Source organism: Rhincodon typus, chromosome 25 (assembly GCF_021869965.1).
Source record: "Rhincodon typus isolate 14 chromosome 25, sRhiTyp1.1, whole genome shotgun sequence".
NCBI classification, from domain to species: Eukaryota; Metazoa; Chordata; class Chondrichthyes; order Orectolobiformes; family Rhincodontidae; genus Rhincodon; species Rhincodon typus.
Window position 1 is genome coordinate 20,812,744 of NC_063356.1, and position 17,841 is coordinate 20,830,584.

Here is a 17,841-nt window from a genome sequence, read left to right on the forward strand (position 1 = left end):
TGCAGCCTCCTCTGCTGCTCCTCCTCTCCTCTGCACCACCCCCTCGACCAGGACCTCTCATTCCCCGTTTGGAGAATCGTAATGGTATTGTCCTTCTCTCTGACATGTTCACACCCTGTTCTTCAGCAGAGGGGACAGCTTTGAGTCGTTGTGCTTTCGAAGGTGCCCAACGGCCTTTAAAAGCTGAGCACAAGCCCATGGGAAACAATGCGTGGTAAGATGGGGCTAGGATCAGATGTGAGAGATGCCATAAAGCGCAGTAGGTAGTTACTGAGTGAATTTGTTAAGATACACTGAGAATACAAGCTAGGCCTCAAGGTGAAAATACTCGAAAAACTCAGACTTGACCAAAAACCATAAGATACAGCCCACTGTTTCTGAAATATTTCTAAATCCTGGCTGTTTTGTAACTAGCTGTCTGCAACCTATGGAGGGAGATTTTTTAGATTAATTTAACCCACTTTTCTTTGATACGTTGGGTTCATAGTGCTATGATCCAAATCTCTCTCCAGTTGAGGGGGGGGCGGTACTTGGACTCCCACAGTAATGGGAGGTCAACTGTATGCTCTGTGATAGAACTCAAATGTGCACCAATCCCATGTGCCACTGAGCTGTTGGCATCTACATGTCACCACAACTCGCATTGGTCTGTTTCAGAACAGGTTAATTCCGGAAGTAGAAGTGAGGTCTCCTTTCATCAACTGGGTTGTAAATAAATACTCCAACCTGCGAGTCCCTCTAGTGGGACAATTTATATTGACCTGAAAGAAGTGTATTATGCTGAAGGGATGAAAGGGACGCTGACTGGATTAATGGTGTTTGGCAAATCATCCGTCGCCACAGCAAGACAAGGTGAGAAAATGTGAACATTCTTGTCGTCTCCTTGAAAGCTCAGGTGACATGATGATGTTCAATGTAGCATGCATCAGTATGTTAGGTATAACTATTTGATTGCAATTACCCCTGTACCGCCTCAATTTATCCAGACACTTCCACCTCAAACCTTTGAGGATTGTGGTACCACAACAAACAGCCCTGGAACTGATGTACACAGTGTAGAATCAGTTACACCCAGGTTTTCAGGATCACCCATTCAGCTGTCATCAGAACCATGCTTTGGGGGAATCTAAGTGCAAGAGATACCCAGAGCTGCTGTCAGATCAATGTTGCAATAGTTGAGGCCTGACACTGAAACTGGAACAATACAAAGAAGATTAGCATGGCCCCTGTTCAAGTATGACACATGAAGCCATGTGGTGTTCCATTAAAAAAATACAAACCAAAAGGTTGCTTGTGCCAGAACAGGACATGCTTAATATAAGCCAACTAAATTTGTCTGTGTCTCTTTCAGATATCGATGAATGCAGCATGAACCATGGTGGCTGCAAGCACGGCTGTGTTAATACACTGGGAAGCTATCAATGCTCTTGTCCCAGCAGTGGTTACAAATTGCACTGGAATAAGAAAGACTGTGTGGGTATGTGAGGAACTCAGATCTCTGGCATCCCCTAGTGGTACTAATGGAGGTAGCAATCCTGTAATATCATCTTAATCAGAAATACTTGATTGTGACAATCATAGGTCACCTAATGTGTCTCAGCAAATCTCCATCGCTTCAGAAATAAATAATTAATCTGGGATGTCATTACTGTTTTTATATAGATTATTTTCAAATAGTTTGAACACAAACAGTGTATTTTCTTTTTAGAAGGGAGTTTGTTTTATTCAGGATGGGAACATCAAAAAAACTGACAGCAAGATTATCTTGGGGGGGGTCACTTGCCCCCGAGCCAACTTGACACTGGAGATAAAGTTTGATTGAGACAGAGGGGGCAAACCAAAAAGGAAGGGATGGTCACCTACATTCTGTTCTTCAGGGGCATAGCTCACTGCACCTGATACATCAAGTCAAACATTACAATGAAATCCCAATCTGGTCACTTTACTCAGTTGCTTCATATATTTAATGTATTGCTTGTCATTTAGCAACATGGACAGCCTGCATTTACGTACTGCCTTGAAGGCATTTGATAGAGCACTATCAGATAAGATTGAGCACTGAGCCACCCGATTCGAGAACAGGTGACCAGGAGCTTGGGAAAATAGTGGTTTTTGAGGAGTTTCTTAAAGGAGGATCAAGGCTGAGAAATTTAGGAAACTCAAAGATTTCAGTAGTTATTACACTTGCTCCTTACAGCAAATCGAGTTTACATTCCATTTGTTTTCTTCATGCTGCCATCTATCCAGTTTTGGACCAGCCATTTTTCAAATTCTTGCTCCAGAAATATCTAAGATTAAAACAGGCGTGATTGTTTGATTGTTCTTTGTAAATAAAATATGTTTTTTAATATTTCCTTCTGTGTCTATGACTTAGAAGCATTACTTATTGAGACGATTGAAGGTTTTAATAAGTTTCATCAATGGTAAAACAAGTGCCAATATTGGCATAGACTAGGACAAACTAATTGTTTTATATGTATCTCTTTAATCACTCTAATCACTTGGTTGGATGGTTTAAGGAAAATTAATCACAAATGCTATGCACACAGTGAATGTTTGGGCCTGGTTTTGCCTGAATTGTGCAGCAATATATTAAAGAATATGGAACTTTTTCTTAGGTATCATCTTCCGATTGGAAGCATTCCTTAGATCAGTCTATCTGTCCAATTCTTGCTACCTTTAATCTGTTCCCTCTCAGAGAAATGTCACTTCCAGTGTGTTATTCTTATAATGCTTTACTGTTTATACTGCTCAAGGAACTGAACTGATGATGACTGTGATGGTGTCAAAGAGTTAGCTCTTAGGGAGAAAGGACAAAGATGTTCCCACTCCCTGTGAGATAATTTCTTACACAGATCATCTGCACTAGGTCAGATTCTGCATTGTATCATCATTTTCCACTGTAATTTCAGTCCAAGATTGTTGAGGGTCTTTACGCCTGGCATCTCATTGAACAACAGTTTAAAAACATCTGCACATTACAACCTTGATACCTCCTCCCTTGGGGGATTCAGGACAAAGTACCTTTTAGCAGCAGTTGCCCCCAGTTTGGGCCGTAAATATAGCTGCAGTAGAATATTTATAAAGATAGAACATCCAGAGGCAGGAACCAGCTGCTGATGTCTTTTCCTTTCAGCAGTCAATGGTGCAAGTCTCTGGCCCATAAGACATGAACTCTTCTCATAGCGTCATTCAGCACAGGAACAGAACCCTCAGTGCGACCAGTCCATGATGAACATAATCCCAAATTAAACTACCCACCTGCCTGCTCCTGGCCCATATCCCTCCAAACCTTTCCTATCATGGACTTATCTAAGTGTCTTTTAAATGTTGTAACTGTACCCACATCCACCACTTCCTCAGGAAGTTCATTCCACATGTGAACCACCCTGTGTGTAAAAAATTTGCGCCTCCTGTCTTATTTAAATTTCTCTCCTCTCACCTTAAAAATATGCCCCCGAGTCTTGAAATCCCTCATCCCAGAGAAGAGGTACCATTAACCCTATCTATACCCCTCATGATTTTAAATACATCGATAAGGTCACCCCTCAAACTCCTACGCTCCAGTGAAAAAACTCCCAGCCTATTCCGTCTTTCTTTACTACTCAAACCTTCCATACCTGGCAACATTCTGGTAAATCTCTTCTGAACCTTCTCTAGCTTAATAATATCCTTCCTATAACAGGGCGACCAGAACTGTATTCCAGAAGAGGCCTCACCAATGCCGTGTACAACCTCAACATGACTTCCCAACTCCTATACTCAAAGGACTGAGCAATGAAGACAAGCATGCTAAAAGCCTTTTTAACCACCCTGTCTATATGTAATGCAAACTTCAATGAATTATGTACCTGAACCCCTACATCTCTCTGTTCTATAACAATACCAAAGGCCCTATCATTAATTGTATAAGTCCTAGTTCAAACAGATTTTATTTTCTGAGGAGTTTACAAATCAAGTTTTGAAATGCCTTTGTGCCCAATGGGTTCACTAATAGCCAGGCATCATTAATTTCAGTCCATTCAATTATGGCCACATTTCAAGTGAGCTGGCCATCCAGATCGTTGTTGGGAAAAAAAATAAAATGAAGCAAAGGAGCAACTTGCGCTTCATCTATAATCGGGCCTCTGTATTCCTCAGCAAAGTTCAAATAGAACCTTTTAAGTCTTTTCTGAAAAATGCTGGCCTCATCAGAATCCAGGGGTTGGGTGCAAAAGACTGTATGGAAATATTGTGTTAGCTTAATTTGTTGGACTCTTTGGATCTTGCAGGAAATTAGAATGGGCTCAGTTGTAGCTCTGTTCTGTGTTGACCTCTCACAATGCAGTAAACATTGTATTTGATATTTTACCTAAGCTTCCCAGTGAGAAACTAACAGGTTTAGATCAGACACCCACCTGATTTTACATTCTTCAATCTGGTCAGTTTGATTTAAGATTAATCCCCTGCCCCCATGTTTCGAGTTTAAACATTTTCCAGCTATTTCATAGTTTATCAGGATGTGTGACATTGATTTCTTTGAATTTTCAGAGGCAGCAAAGTGCTTGCCGGGTTCCAACTCTCCCCGAGCACAACTTTCCTGCGTCAAGAGTGGGAAGAGAGAAACCTGCTCACTCAGCTGTGCCTCCAAGGCTCACTTCCAGGCAGGTAGGCCTCATTGCAAAGACAGGAGAAACCCACATCCTGTTCAGCATTCTCGGCTCAACACAAGGCCACTGGTTGTCCTTCCTTACCGGTGGAATTTGGGTTGTCAATCCTCCAGATTGTTCCTCAAGTCTTCAGGAATTGAAATCTAAATTTCTGGATGCTGCTAAGGGCAGTCCAGGGAGAAAGTACATCAAGGCATTAAAAAGTTGTTTTCTTTCCCATTTTCTTTGGAAACTTTTGTTTGTTAGTTAAATATGTATTGAACGTGAAAAACTGTTTAACTGACTGCCATGATTTCTAACTTGGATATTGAGGAGCCATCTTCTTCCTGAGTTTTTCTTCTGAAGGTAGGTGTTTGGTGATTATTTGTCAAAATACAGCAAATTTTTACTATGGCTTGGGTGAGGAGGCTGCTTCCAATGTTACCGTTGTACTCAGGTCTGAAAGGGTTAATAGTTGCCTGAGTGTAGTAAGCTTTGATGATGCCATGAGGACTGAAGCAAAGGGTCACAAAGGATCTTGAAGGAGTCAGACCTAAGACCAGGTCACAATCTCTGTAATAACATATACCAAAAGCTTGTAAAAGTAAGTAGTTGCAGAGATACAATAAACTTTATCATGTTTGCTATGAGAGACTCTTATAGTGAGACCAGTAGTTGGCTATCCTTACCTACACTAGGCCACATGGACCCTGGAGAAATGTATATCTAGAAGATACTGATGAGAGCACAAACAACAGGCTGACTAGTGGTAGTGATCTGAATGGGATCTGACAATGAATCTGCCTCTTCATACAGAGCAGTGAACAGCATTATGAAGGTCATTGGTAGAGATCTGTGGAAGTGATCTTGGGTTCTGAATTCATCCAGTGTGTGAACATGGTCAGAGACTGTGGGAGTCAAACCAAAAAGATCCTGTGTCAAAGGGAAAACATTAGATGATGCAGTGATTCAGACTCAAAGGACACAAATTTTAAAAATAAGTTGCAGTTCAGATTGGGTGTCATCGCTGTAGCATGGATTCTGTGAGGGACACCTAACAAGACCACGACATAAACCCCTACTCAAGGGGTCTGCAAACAAAGCTTACTCAGTTAGCACACCACAGTCAACACGCCACAGTCAACTTGGCAATACACAATGAACAGGACGTCCACAGTGCTCAGTCTGCCCTTATATCCATCATAAACAGCACCTGTGAGTATGCTGTGGCTTCCTTCAAAGGGAAGCACCAAGGCAGGTTTGACAAGAACGACGAAGAGATCCAAGAGCTAATAAATTGCAAATGCAAGGTAATCTTTAACTGGAAGCACCAACAAATCTTGAAGGAAAGAAAACAGGTCTACAGACAAATGAAGGCCAGGTCCAACATAAATATGTGACCCAAAAGAAAGAATGTTGGGTGGAAAAAGGGCAAGAAACTCAGCATCTGGTCAACAGCCTTGACCACCTATGACCCAAATGAGAGCTTACCCCATTAAGAGCTAAGAATGGACTGGAGCTCGTTGAGGACAGACAGGCAGTTAGCACTTATTGGAAGGAGTACTTCAAGGATCTCCTCAACAGAGGCTCAGTCCTCAATGTGGGTGCCTTCGTCACATCCCACAGCATGCTACCCGCCACCATCTCGGCTCAGTCTGACGCATGGGTTAAAAAGCCATCTGACAGCTCAGCCAACAAGGCCATCAGAGCAAATGGAATTCCCACTGGAATATTAAAATCCAATGAAGAAGCTGTCTTTGGCATGAATACATGACCTCATCTGGAGGGAGGGAAATATTGCAGGGATCTCTGAGACTCTAATTGTGACCATCTTCTAAAAAGGAGATCAGACCAATTGCGGTCACTACAGAGGGGTGTCGCCACTGTCTGCTTTAGAGAAGGTGATTGCAAGAATCCTCCACAATCGCCTTCAACCACAGGCTGAAGAGTTCCTGCCAGAGTCATGATGCAGACGTCATCCATCAAGAGGCACAATGGACATGATGTTCCCAGCAAGGCAAGTTCAAGTAAAGTGCAGAGAACAGCAGCAATGTCTATACGTGGCCTTCTATGAACTCATGACGATATTCATCTCTACCCACTCAGACAAACTAGGAGGTGTCCTTCTGAAATTTGGTTGCCCAGAGAACTTTGTCACCATTCTCTGCCTGCTGCAAACATGCAAGCCATCACCCTCACCAACAGATCCACAACAGACCCAGTATGAATACAAACTGAGGTCAAGTAAGGCAGTGTGATCGCACCAATGCTCTTCAGACCACATACATAACATGCTGTCCAACTTCAGATCATGATAAAAGTCTATCATTTATGTGCCCTTGAAGACTGTTTATGTCTCCTCCATCAATTTGTGACACCCACACTTGCAGAACAGTCATAATAGTTTCTCATTGAACTGAGAACTAATGTCAAATGGCCTGGCTGGATTCAAGTTCTTCCCTGCATGATTCATACCCTACCCTCTTCCACTGCCAGCAAAATGGGATCTGCCAGAAATAAAGATGCAGTTTCTGCATCCGAGACGCACTTGCCACTTTTAAAAGTCAATGAGTCAGATCGACTCTTTGAAAATGTGACCTCCAGTTTGTACTGAATTTATTATTCCGACTGAGGAAAGTTATAGCAGCACAAAGGAGATCTCCAGCCCATCAAATCCATGCTGGTTTTTTTTTGTACAGCAATTCACTTAGCACTTTCCTGGTTGAATCATAGACAAAGCAGTTAGTCTCATGGGGATGGGCAGCAGTTTGTCTAAAGCTGGTTAAAATGCCACAATTGATCACTATGTGGGACTCTAGTGAGAGCTAGTGTTTGTGTGTGCATATGTCATTTTGTGTGTACATGTTCAGGTATGGATGGACAGGACAGAAACCAGGATTAGGCTTTGCTGTTTTTGTCTTGTCAAAGCTGAAAATCCTTCCACAACTCATGGCATAACTTTGCAAGCAAAGAGAGGTCAGCTGGGCATGATTCCTGAGGTTGTCCATTGTTGCAGATATGTATTATCAGCATCAGTCACCACCTTTAGGAGGGAAGGAGATGACCCTGGAGGGTGAGAATTATAACTGTTATTCAGTATAATTATCCTACACATGCTTCAAGTGGTTATTTACCATCAGTAAAGACTGGTCTATTCCTCTGTTGCTAAATACTGTTCCTGTTTCTGCCAGGCTCTGATAACAGTTACACTGTGAGCTGTGGGGCTCCTATAAGGAGGGTTGATGCTCAACAACGACTGAATACCAACATCACAGGCTGTGTAGGTAAGCCCCTGACAAAGCGTTGGCCTGCTCACCTAAGTATTGCTGAAATGTTTTGCTCACTTAAGCCATTTTGGTCAGAGCTCTGCCATTTAACACGAATATTTTTGTCTCAGTATGGAGTTTCTTACTGTAGAGCAAGAGTGTAGCAGCCACTATGAGACAGTAAGGACTGCAGATGCTCGAAGCTAGAGTCAATAAATGTGGAGCTGGAAAAGCACAGCAGGTCAGGCAGCATCCGAGGAGCAGGAAAGTCAACATTTTGCGCTGAAACATTGACTTTCCTGCTCCTCGGGTGCTGCTTGATCTGCTGTGCTTTTCCAGCTCCACATTTATTGACTGCAGCAGTCACTGACCCCTTGACACTCTTTGCGGGAGATTTCCTGAGTCCGTTCACATTCCTGACACAGAATTACATAAACTGGAGCACGTCTTGAGAATTTTGCAGAGTACACTGACCCATTAACTGCCAACCTGAAAAGCAGTAGGTCTTTATTGCAAGAGTGTTACAGTAAAAGATGTAAGAAAGTCTCGCCGAAATAATGCAGGGCTTTATAGAGTTGCCTTCTGGAGTACTATGTATGGTTTGGTTGCCTTTCCCAATGTAGATACATTTGCCTTGAAGAGAGTGTAATGAAAATTCACTTAATCTAACCCTGGGAGGAGACAGTTGTCCAATGAAAAGGTACTAAGTCAAATCGGCCTATGTTTTGTGCAGCTTGGAAGAATGAGAGGTGATCACATTGTTGGAATAAAATCTTTAACGGGCTTGATAAAGCAGATGTTGAGAAGTTGTTTCCCTGGCTGGAATGTCTAGGACTGGAGCGGGGGTCATAGTTTCAGGGTAAGGGGTCATTGAGGACTGACATGAGGAGAAATTTCTTCACAAAAAAATGGAAGGTTATGGGGCAGAGGGATGCAGATGGGAAAACAGGACAATTGAGTTGAGGCAAAAATCAGATTGGCAATGAGCTCATTAAATGGTGGAACATGCTTGAGGGGCCAAATGGTCTACCTTGCTGCTAATTCTTGCATTTATTCAGAAGATTGTGCACCTTTGAATCCTTGAACCCAGAGTGCTGGGAATGCTCAGTTTTTGAACATATTCAAGATGGAGTTCATTAGGTTTTTTGACATTAACCGAATAGAACGATTTTGGGATAGGCAGAAAAAGAGAGTTGATGCTAAAATTCAGCTGTAAATTTAAGAAATGCAGAGCAGTTTCAAGGGAATGTGTGCTCTAATCATGCTTCTAATTTTAAATTCCTATGTTCCTCGGCAGTGCCAGATTGTAAAACTCCCCCACATATCACCATTCTGTTAAATGTGCCTCTATTGTCAAGTGTACACAGCAAACAGTGGAAACAATAACTGCAAGAATGGCGACTTAGTTTGCATTTAAATGCTGCCTTAAGATGTCTTTAAATGATGTTGTTTCGTTTTAGAGACTTTAGCTCCCCCAGTCAAACATCGAGCTTCCTTCAAGATTAAAGATGCCAAGTGTTACCTTCATCCACGCATTAAGGGAAAGCAGGATAGTGGGCGCCCAATTATCACAGGTACAAAACCCTTCGTAGTTTTTTCCCACTTAATTCTTTGTTTTGCCTCCGCCCCTCGGCTCCTGCTTTGATTAGAAAGCAAGTACATCTTAGACTAATTATTCTGCATTCCTGCCCTTTGCAGTCCCAGCCTCGGGCAGTATGATTGGTGAGTCTCAATGAGCCCTTACATAAAGTGAAAAATTAATCACAAAACCTTTGGTTTCAAATTTAAAACTTGGCAGGACATCTGAAAGAAGAGGAGAGAATTTTTGTTGTGGTTGAGCTGTGCACATTACCTCTGATATCACTTATTATGCTTACTTTGTTTTCTTGCCTTTTCACAAAGGAGCTGCCTTCCCTTGTACCGACAACTGTCAGGTTACATTTGTGAACCTAAAATGTGATTCTTCCAAGAAAGCAAAAGGCCGACGGACTCGCAATCCCCCAGGAAAAGAAGTAACACGAATAACACTGGATTTTGAAGCAGAAATAAGAAAAGAAGATATAACAGGTGAAAGGCTGGTTTTCTTTGTTGCTGTTTTCAAAGTATTATAACTAAAATAAAACACACTAAGAGGTTTATCTGGTGGAAACTGAAATGAATGGTTGAGGGAGGTCCCATGTTCAATACTAGTCTCAAAGTGGGTGCAGGACACCCATAACTGTGGGCTTCTGGGTTCAAGGGCAGAAGATCAGGTTACCCATTGATAACAGATAAATCAATGGGGTCATTTGAACAGAAGCATGGCCACTCATGCCTTAGCGATTGAACACCATTCACCATCCAGGCTCACAGCCAAATAATGGCCACTTGAGCAGTGCCTGGCTCTCAGGAATTGCAAGCAGAAATCCTAGCCAGATTCAGGAGCTTGGGTAATTGTCCATTTCCTGAACAGAATAGATCTCACATTAGTCCAGGGGTTTATCTTCAGTAGAAAAAGCTGAAAATGTAAAGGAACTCAAGTGGCATCTGTGGATAGGAAAGTCTATGATCAAATTATCCCAGAGAAGATATGTTTCTGTGTGTGCAGGAGTTAAATTCCCTGAAATTGACAATGTATCAGTATCATGACAACATGCCACCTTCTCCTGGATTTCAGTGGGGCGGGACTGAAGCCAAGTGGGCAACACCCTTGAATCTGACAGGCAAATAATTAAAAAGATTTTGACTGAGAACCATTTCAGTTCTGGATTTTCCAGCTTGGGTACCCACTTCCCGAACTGTTAAGAACAATTCATTAAGATCACTGAGGTGAGTGACAGCAGGAATAACGTCTGAGTGAACCTGAAGGGGTGGAAAGGTTTTGATCATTGAAGTTGAAGAGTCCCAGAAATGGCCTGGCAAGTGGATGCTGCCCAACATGCTTTCTCTGTCTGAAATTGCTATCATTGTTTGTCAGGTGTTGTCAACATTTGAAAGTCATTTCACCTGTCTAGCATTTTTCTAATTAATCGCATTCATTACACCATGGGTACAGTTTATGCAGCTTCACCTTCCCCATCGTTTGAGGATCAAGAGCAAAATCTATGCCACTGTCAACTGCTTCAGCAGCAGCAGGAGAAACAGCACCAGCTGTTTGTCCCTCAATTCTGTGTCCCTCCATAGTGCAGAGGAGATGGACACAGAAATTCAGCTGGAGGGAGGTGAAATCCCACCATCGTATTTAAAGGCAGAGGATCAGCTCTGTCTGAGCACCTTATGCCTCAGGAGGCTCAGGTTCACACAGCCAGTCACTGCTGATACTTCCTGGAACAAGAACACTTTCCCAATGAAATGTGTTGCCAGAAAACATCAAGAAGCCTGTCAGTAGAAGGCCACGTAGCCCCGCCCCTCCCCACCCACCTTCCTCTGTCTCCCACATCACCCCCCTCCTCACCTTCCAACCCCATACCATCCAGCTTTTCTGTCTTTTCCCAAAGCTATGTGTCTCTTCTGCAAAGAGAGAAAGTAAAGAGGTGTTAGTGTTTGTAATGGCTTGTTTGGCGAAGACAACGTGTGTGCAGGGTGACTAAGACAAGAGTGAAAACAAGGATTGATGATCTCTCAGACTTGTATGTTTTCCTCATGGAGTGAAGCAGTGAGCCCAAAATAGCGATGGGTTATTCTGTCCACAGATGCTGTTTGACCAGACATATGAGTACTTTGTTATTTTATTACTCTTTTTGGAACTTATCCAAGCACAATGTGAAGTTGAAGTCTGGTTTGTTGAGTTTACAATACAGTAATCCAAATCCTATCTAGTCACCTCCCTTTCTTGTATAGTGAAGCCACTCCATGAATCATAAACAAATCAGTCTCTCACATCATTAGCAATATAGTGAAGGAAGCAACTGTTTCACACAAGCCATGCTATTACTAATGGATATTTACTAAAATTATGCAGGAAATCACAACAACAAGCCCCACAGGCCACAATCTGAAAGGAACGACAAATCAATGTGAATCCCGTGGATATTCATTGAATAAGGAATTTTGGCCTGGATACCAGGAGCACTCTGAGCTCTTTCAATTGTGCATCATGTTATATTTATCTGAATCAGGAGGCAGGATCACAACTTGACATCTCATCTAAAGGCTGGCAACTCTGACAATGCAGCATATCCTTGGTATTGTGCTAAAATATATACCTACAGACTACTAGCTGAAGATTGGCAGTGCAGCTTAAGACCACAGCTTCCTGACTTCACAGCCATAATCAACTCAAGCATGCAACAAATAACTTATCACTTTTTTTTAGTAATTTTTAATCAACCAGCTCAGCGATGCCATTACACACTTCTAGTGCATGTGGGACTTGAAACTGGTCCTCCTGACTCAAAGGTAGGGATGTTACCACCATGCCACAAAAGCCCCATAACATTGTACCACAATTTTGTTTAGATATTTTCCTGATCAACCTGTTCAGGGATGTTAATCCACACCTCTGGAGCAGTTGAGACTTGAACCCTGGTCTCGCTCAGAGGTAAGCATATGACCACTGCATCACAAGAGCCCTCATTTTACTTTTGCAATAAAATAGAGACAAAACAGTACATTGGATAATACAGACGATGTGCTTTCTAATAGAGTGTCAACACTAAGTTTGATGAGTATGAGTAAAGTTTGAGGGTATAGATTAGTTAAATTATATGGTTCTGCCCAGCCTGACTGCTGCTTATGGAAATCAAATTACTTGGAAGTTCATGGATTTTCTTATCAAAATGTATTCTTTTGTATATGAAGGGTATACAACAGTATTTCCCTTTAACCTTCTCAGATTATAAATAGGATAATATTAACCTACCTGTACATATAGCAAATTAACAGTCACAGCACATGTCAACAAGATGCTGCAGGAAAGCCATCAATTTCTTATGGATTAACTGTGATAGAGGGTGAAAATAGGGCCACTAATTCTCTGTAAGTTTCATTGGAGATTTGGGTACTTTCAAAGACTTTATTATAATGCTGCTTTGAAACTGTTTGAAAGGGTAACAGGAAAATAAGAAATCACACGACACCAGGTTATAGTCTAACCGGTTTATTTAAAAACACAAGCTTTCATAGCCTCAGTCCTTCTTCAGATGTTAGTGAGAGAAGTAGTATCAGACACAGACTTTATAAGTAAAAGATCAAAGGTTCACACCACTGCTGAGGATGTACTAAACAAACTTTAAGATACTGTTAAATCTTTAATCAGTTCGAAGGTTTGTTAGGCTAATCAGTTAGAAGATTAATCAATTAAAACCTTCTAACTGATTAAAGATTTAACAGCATCTTAGGTTTGTTTAGTACATCACTATCAGTACATCCCCAACAGGCTGCTCACAGTTCAGCTCAGTTGTATTTAGTAATACTACAAGTTGCTTAAAATGGTCGTTAATTCATTCACCAATCTGGTCATGCATAAAAAGGTTTGTTTTACAGATATCTCAATCATTTAAGAAGGCTTATTAGATATTGGTTAATTTTGGGCTTTTGTTTAGTGATACCCATCCACGGCTCATGTTTAATACATATACACACTCACTCGGGCCACTTGTACTGTCAGAAATAGACTCAAGTAAAAATAAAGGAGCAGGAAAATTTCACTCTTTGTTTTATTGAAAGCATTTTTTTCCTAAAATAGAATAAACGTGGAAATTGCTGCAAGTATATTGATTTTATGACTATATATATTTCCTTGTACAAAATATTAAATTATATGGAAACCACAGTAGGCCTTCCATATCACTCACAAATTATTAACTGTGCTTGTAAATAAATATTTTGTAAAATTTGAGGAAAATACTGTTCCAGAGACTAAATACTTAATGCTAAATGTGTATAGTGCTATTGATTCCTTTGCTCAAAATTAGAGCTGCACATTTGGTTGTTGAAACAAGTTAGCGAGACAGAATAAAGCATTCTTCATAAGTACTCCCATGGTACGTGTTAGCACAGTTACTTGCAGAAAAAAGCTATGCCTCCATGAAGTCCTTCAGGAACAACCCACACTGCAGCAGGTGGCACTCTTTACACATAAGCCACTTTGTAATCTCTTTTTGACTTAAGGAGGCACTCGGTCCACTGGGCACTAAGTTGAGATTGCCTCAACACATTCATTCTGGCTGTCTCCTCCGTCCATTCATACCAACTCACTTTGACAAAATGAAACCCATTCCTTGCAGGCAACTGCAACATTAACTGTCTGAGGCAGAAGATGGAGAAGAAACTGAAATCTGCAATTAAAACTTTGAAAAAGTCAATCAACCAGCAGCGTTTCCACATTCGCTTCTCTGGGACGGACTACGAAGTGGCAAAGAAACTGGCAAAAGCACCCGAGAAAGTAGAAGCCTGCAACATTGGGCAGGAGTGGGTGGACGGGAAATGTGGTAAGTGTGTGGTACAAGTGAGGGGACAGGAAATCATAGATGTTGGTTGGCTGTACAAATTAAAAAAACACACAATGATTTTATTTGTGGTTTCAGAATTAAAATTAGCTGCATGGCTTTATTAAACTGTACTTACAACAGAGTGCTAACAGCTCAACACAATATAAGTGACAATAAACCAACTATACAAAGCACAAGACAGATTGCTCTATTTGTAACAATCAGGGATTCATCCCCTTTGTGATACTTACTCCACTCATTCAACATTCACCATTCAGATTTACAACCTGACAACCTGATTAGACCAATAACCTTGTTCTTCAGCCAGCTGAAGGTCCTCTGTTCCACAATGATTCTTTTATATCTCTGCCGTTCAGTCATCACTTTGATTGCATAACTATTTCAGATTCTTCATATAGCTGCTTAAAACATAGGGTCCTATCCAGGATCAGTATTCTCAAAATAGTTAATAAGGTCCATAAGATATAGAGCAGAATTAAACCATTCAGCCTGTTGAGTCTGCTCTACCATTTGAACATGGTTGATCATGTTTCTCAACCCCATTCTCCTGCCTTCTCCCCATAACCCTTGCTAATCGAGAACCTGTCTATCTCTGTCTTAAATGCATTCAATGACTTGGCCACCATAGCCCTCTGCGGCAATGAGTTCCCACAGATTAACCACCCTCTGGCTGAATAAATTCCTCCTCCTCTCAGTTCTAAAGGATCATCCCTTCACTCTGAGGCTGTGCCCTCGGTTCCTAGTCTCCCCTGCAAGTGGAAACATCTTTGCCACAACCACTCCATCCAGGCTCTCAGCATTCTGTAAGTTTCAATAAGATCACCCTAATCCTCCAAACTCCATTGAGTACAGACCCAGAGTCCTCAACTGCTCCTCATCTGACAATCCCATCATCCCCGTGATCATTCTTGTAAACCTCTTCTTGACTCCCTCCAATGCCAGCACATCCTTCCTTAGATACGGGGCTCAAAACTGCTCACAATATTCCAAATGCAGTCTGACCAGAGCCTTTTATAGCCTCAGCTCTACATCCAGGCTCTTGTACACTAGCTCTCTTAAAATGAATGAAACATTGTATATATGTTCCTAATTGCCAACTGAAACTGCATGTTAACCTTAAGAGAATCCTGAACAAAGACTCCCAAGTCCCTTTGTGCTTCAGATTTCTGAAGCGTTTCCCCATTTAGAAAATAGACTGTGCCTCTATTATTCCTAGCAAAGTGCATAACCTCACACTTGCCCACGTTGTATTCCATCTAAACTTCTTTGCCCAGTGTCCTAGCCTAACCAAGTCCTTCTGTGGCATCCCAATCTTTGTGTCATCTCAAATCTTAGCATCAATGCCCTGAGTTCCTTCCTCCGTATTGTTAATGTATAATGTGATCCCAATATTGATTGGATTGGCCGAATGGATTCCTTCTGTGCAGTATCATTTGTAATTCTATGGGAGTTTATATTAATGTAATAATCACTGCACTGTGGTAAAACTTATTTTTGAAAACTTTTATATGAAAAGGAGATACTTCAAAATGTACACTGTGCATTCATTACTATTCAGAGAGTAGGTAGGTATGGGCTGAGTGACATAGCATTAAGCAAATGAAAATGGACATGTGTTTCCCAAAAAGGACACACATAATTTTTTAGTAGCTGAGGCTAGAAAGGTCCCACGTTTGGAACCTGTATGGTCCTGTTAATTGTTGTTACCTAACAGTGATCAATACCCTAAGCACCTTGGGTTGGGAAGTGAAGGAATCCATCAGAATATCTCGTGCTGATGATTTTCTTGCGATGGCTGGTTGGAAGTGGACTTATATGGGTTGAGGATGAAGACAAAATTGAGTTCCACCTTCTCTGGTATACTAACTTGTTAACATTTACTGTACAACCATGCAGCTAAATGATTGCTGTCTGAGCAAGACAGTTAAGCTTGACTGTTGTTCTCAGTGCTGCAACCCAGCAGATAGAAAGTAGAAGCCAAAGTTGGCCATTTGGCCCCTTGGCCCTGCTCCTCCATTAAACCAGATCATAGGTCATCTTCTACTTCAATGTCATTGTTCCACTCTGTTGATCTCTGTTTCAAACATATTCAATCACTGAGTCCTTTCAGAACATGAGAGATGAGGAATAAATGTAATTGATAAATAAGACCGTTGTAAATGAATGCAGAAACCTGATGCGTTCGATCTTTTTAAAGTCATTAATAATGAAAGTATAAAAGCTTAAAATATCTATTTTGTATTTAACGTAGGAAGATAAAAAGGACTTAAGAAATACAAGATGAATGAGCAGTCAATGAGTTCCTTTTTGTAAGGAAAAGGAACATTGAAAGAGAAAAGAGGGAGAGAGACATAACTGACAGTCACAGTTTCTTTTTAGAGGGAAGCTATAGGGTCACCAGTAGTGGACTGGGAACATACAGCTTATTTGATTTTTCAACAGGTGGTTGGTAGTGATGGACTGAAGATGGGAGAATAATTTAGTTATACACTTTTTTAAAAAATAGAATGATCAAAATTCGAAACAATTCATCACACTTTGTTGAACTAGCATTGATATATTTTATAAAATAGAACTCAAAATCTAAACTCAGCTATACAAATAAGTGTCTGTTTCACTCCTGAAATTATGAGCACACAGTTTATCTTTACTTTTAAAAACCGAAAGAACTGCAGATGCTGTAAATCAGGAACAAAAACAAGTTGCTGGAAAAGCTCAGCAGGAACTCAGAACTGAGGAAGTGTCAATGGACCCAAACGTTAACTGTGACTTTTCTTCACAGATGCTGCCAGACCTGCTAGCTTTTCCAGCAACTTCTGTTTTTGTCTTTTCTGTGGAATGTATTGGCATATGAATAGAAAAGTGCCTCCTACTGCATTTCCTCCACATGGCATCCTGACTAAACCTTCCCTGAGCATTACAACAGCCCAAAGAGATTAGATTTTAGTGGGTGACGGAGATGATTTGCAAAATATTTTAATGAGAAAGCAATGCTTTCAAGCATTCCTAGCCGTAATAGAAACAGAAAGGCATTTTGGTGAACTGTTTTTTTTATGCAATTCCCCTCACCAGTGCTTTCATTTCTCAGTTAGCTGCTCATCAGGATCATTCTACCACGGACTGCAGGAGAAATGTGTTCCTTGTCCTCCCGGCACCTACCAGGAGAAGGATGGACAATTATCCTGTGACTTGTGTCCTGGAACTGACGGACATGGACCAACTGGAGCACGCAACATTACAGTGTGCACAGGTAAATCAGTCATGTGTTATCCGTCAGTCTATGCGCTTGTGGATGTTTGTCTAAGTACTAGTGATTGTGATTGTATAAGTATTACTGGGCATTCCTCAAAAAAAAATCAAATCATTAAATAATGATTTATACTTAGTTAGAATACCAGATTCTTCCAGGTCATACAATGGGACCCAAATAAAGCAAACCTTCAAAGCGTAGAGCTGGATGAACACAGCAGGCCAAGCAGCATCATAGGAGCAGGAGGGCTGACGTTTCGGGCCTAG

General features: G+C 41.2%; 1 protein-coding gene and 1 non-coding gene across 6 annotated transcripts in view; both read left to right on the forward strand.

Annotated features, from left to right (window-relative positions):
• scube3 (signal peptide, CUB domain, EGF-like 3) overlaps nucleotides 1–17,841 on the forward strand; it is a 345,848-nt gene that overhangs the window by 305,909 nt on the left and 22,098 nt on the right. For all 5 annotated transcript variants that reach the window (XM_048612197.1, XM_048612200.1, XM_048612198.1 and 2 more), the window contains 7 exons: nucleotides 1,352–1,477; nucleotides 4,531–4,647; nucleotides 7,820–7,912; nucleotides 9,355–9,468; nucleotides 9,797–9,961; nucleotides 14,101–14,304; nucleotides 17,414–17,575. In XM_048612197.1, the coding sequence (XP_048468154.1) occupies nucleotides 1,352–1,477; nucleotides 4,531–4,647; nucleotides 7,820–7,912; nucleotides 9,355–9,468; nucleotides 9,797–9,961; nucleotides 14,101–14,304; nucleotides 17,414–17,575 (981 nt within the window). The remainder of the gene's footprint in view (nucleotides 1–1,351; nucleotides 1,478–4,530; nucleotides 4,648–7,819; nucleotides 7,913–9,354; nucleotides 9,469–9,796; nucleotides 9,962–14,100; nucleotides 14,305–17,413; nucleotides 17,576–17,841) is intronic.
• LOC125486114 lies at nucleotides 1,166–1,271 on the forward strand. Its single transcript, XR_007264797.1, has one exon. It is a non-coding gene; the product is annotated as a U6 spliceosomal RNA (small nuclear RNA).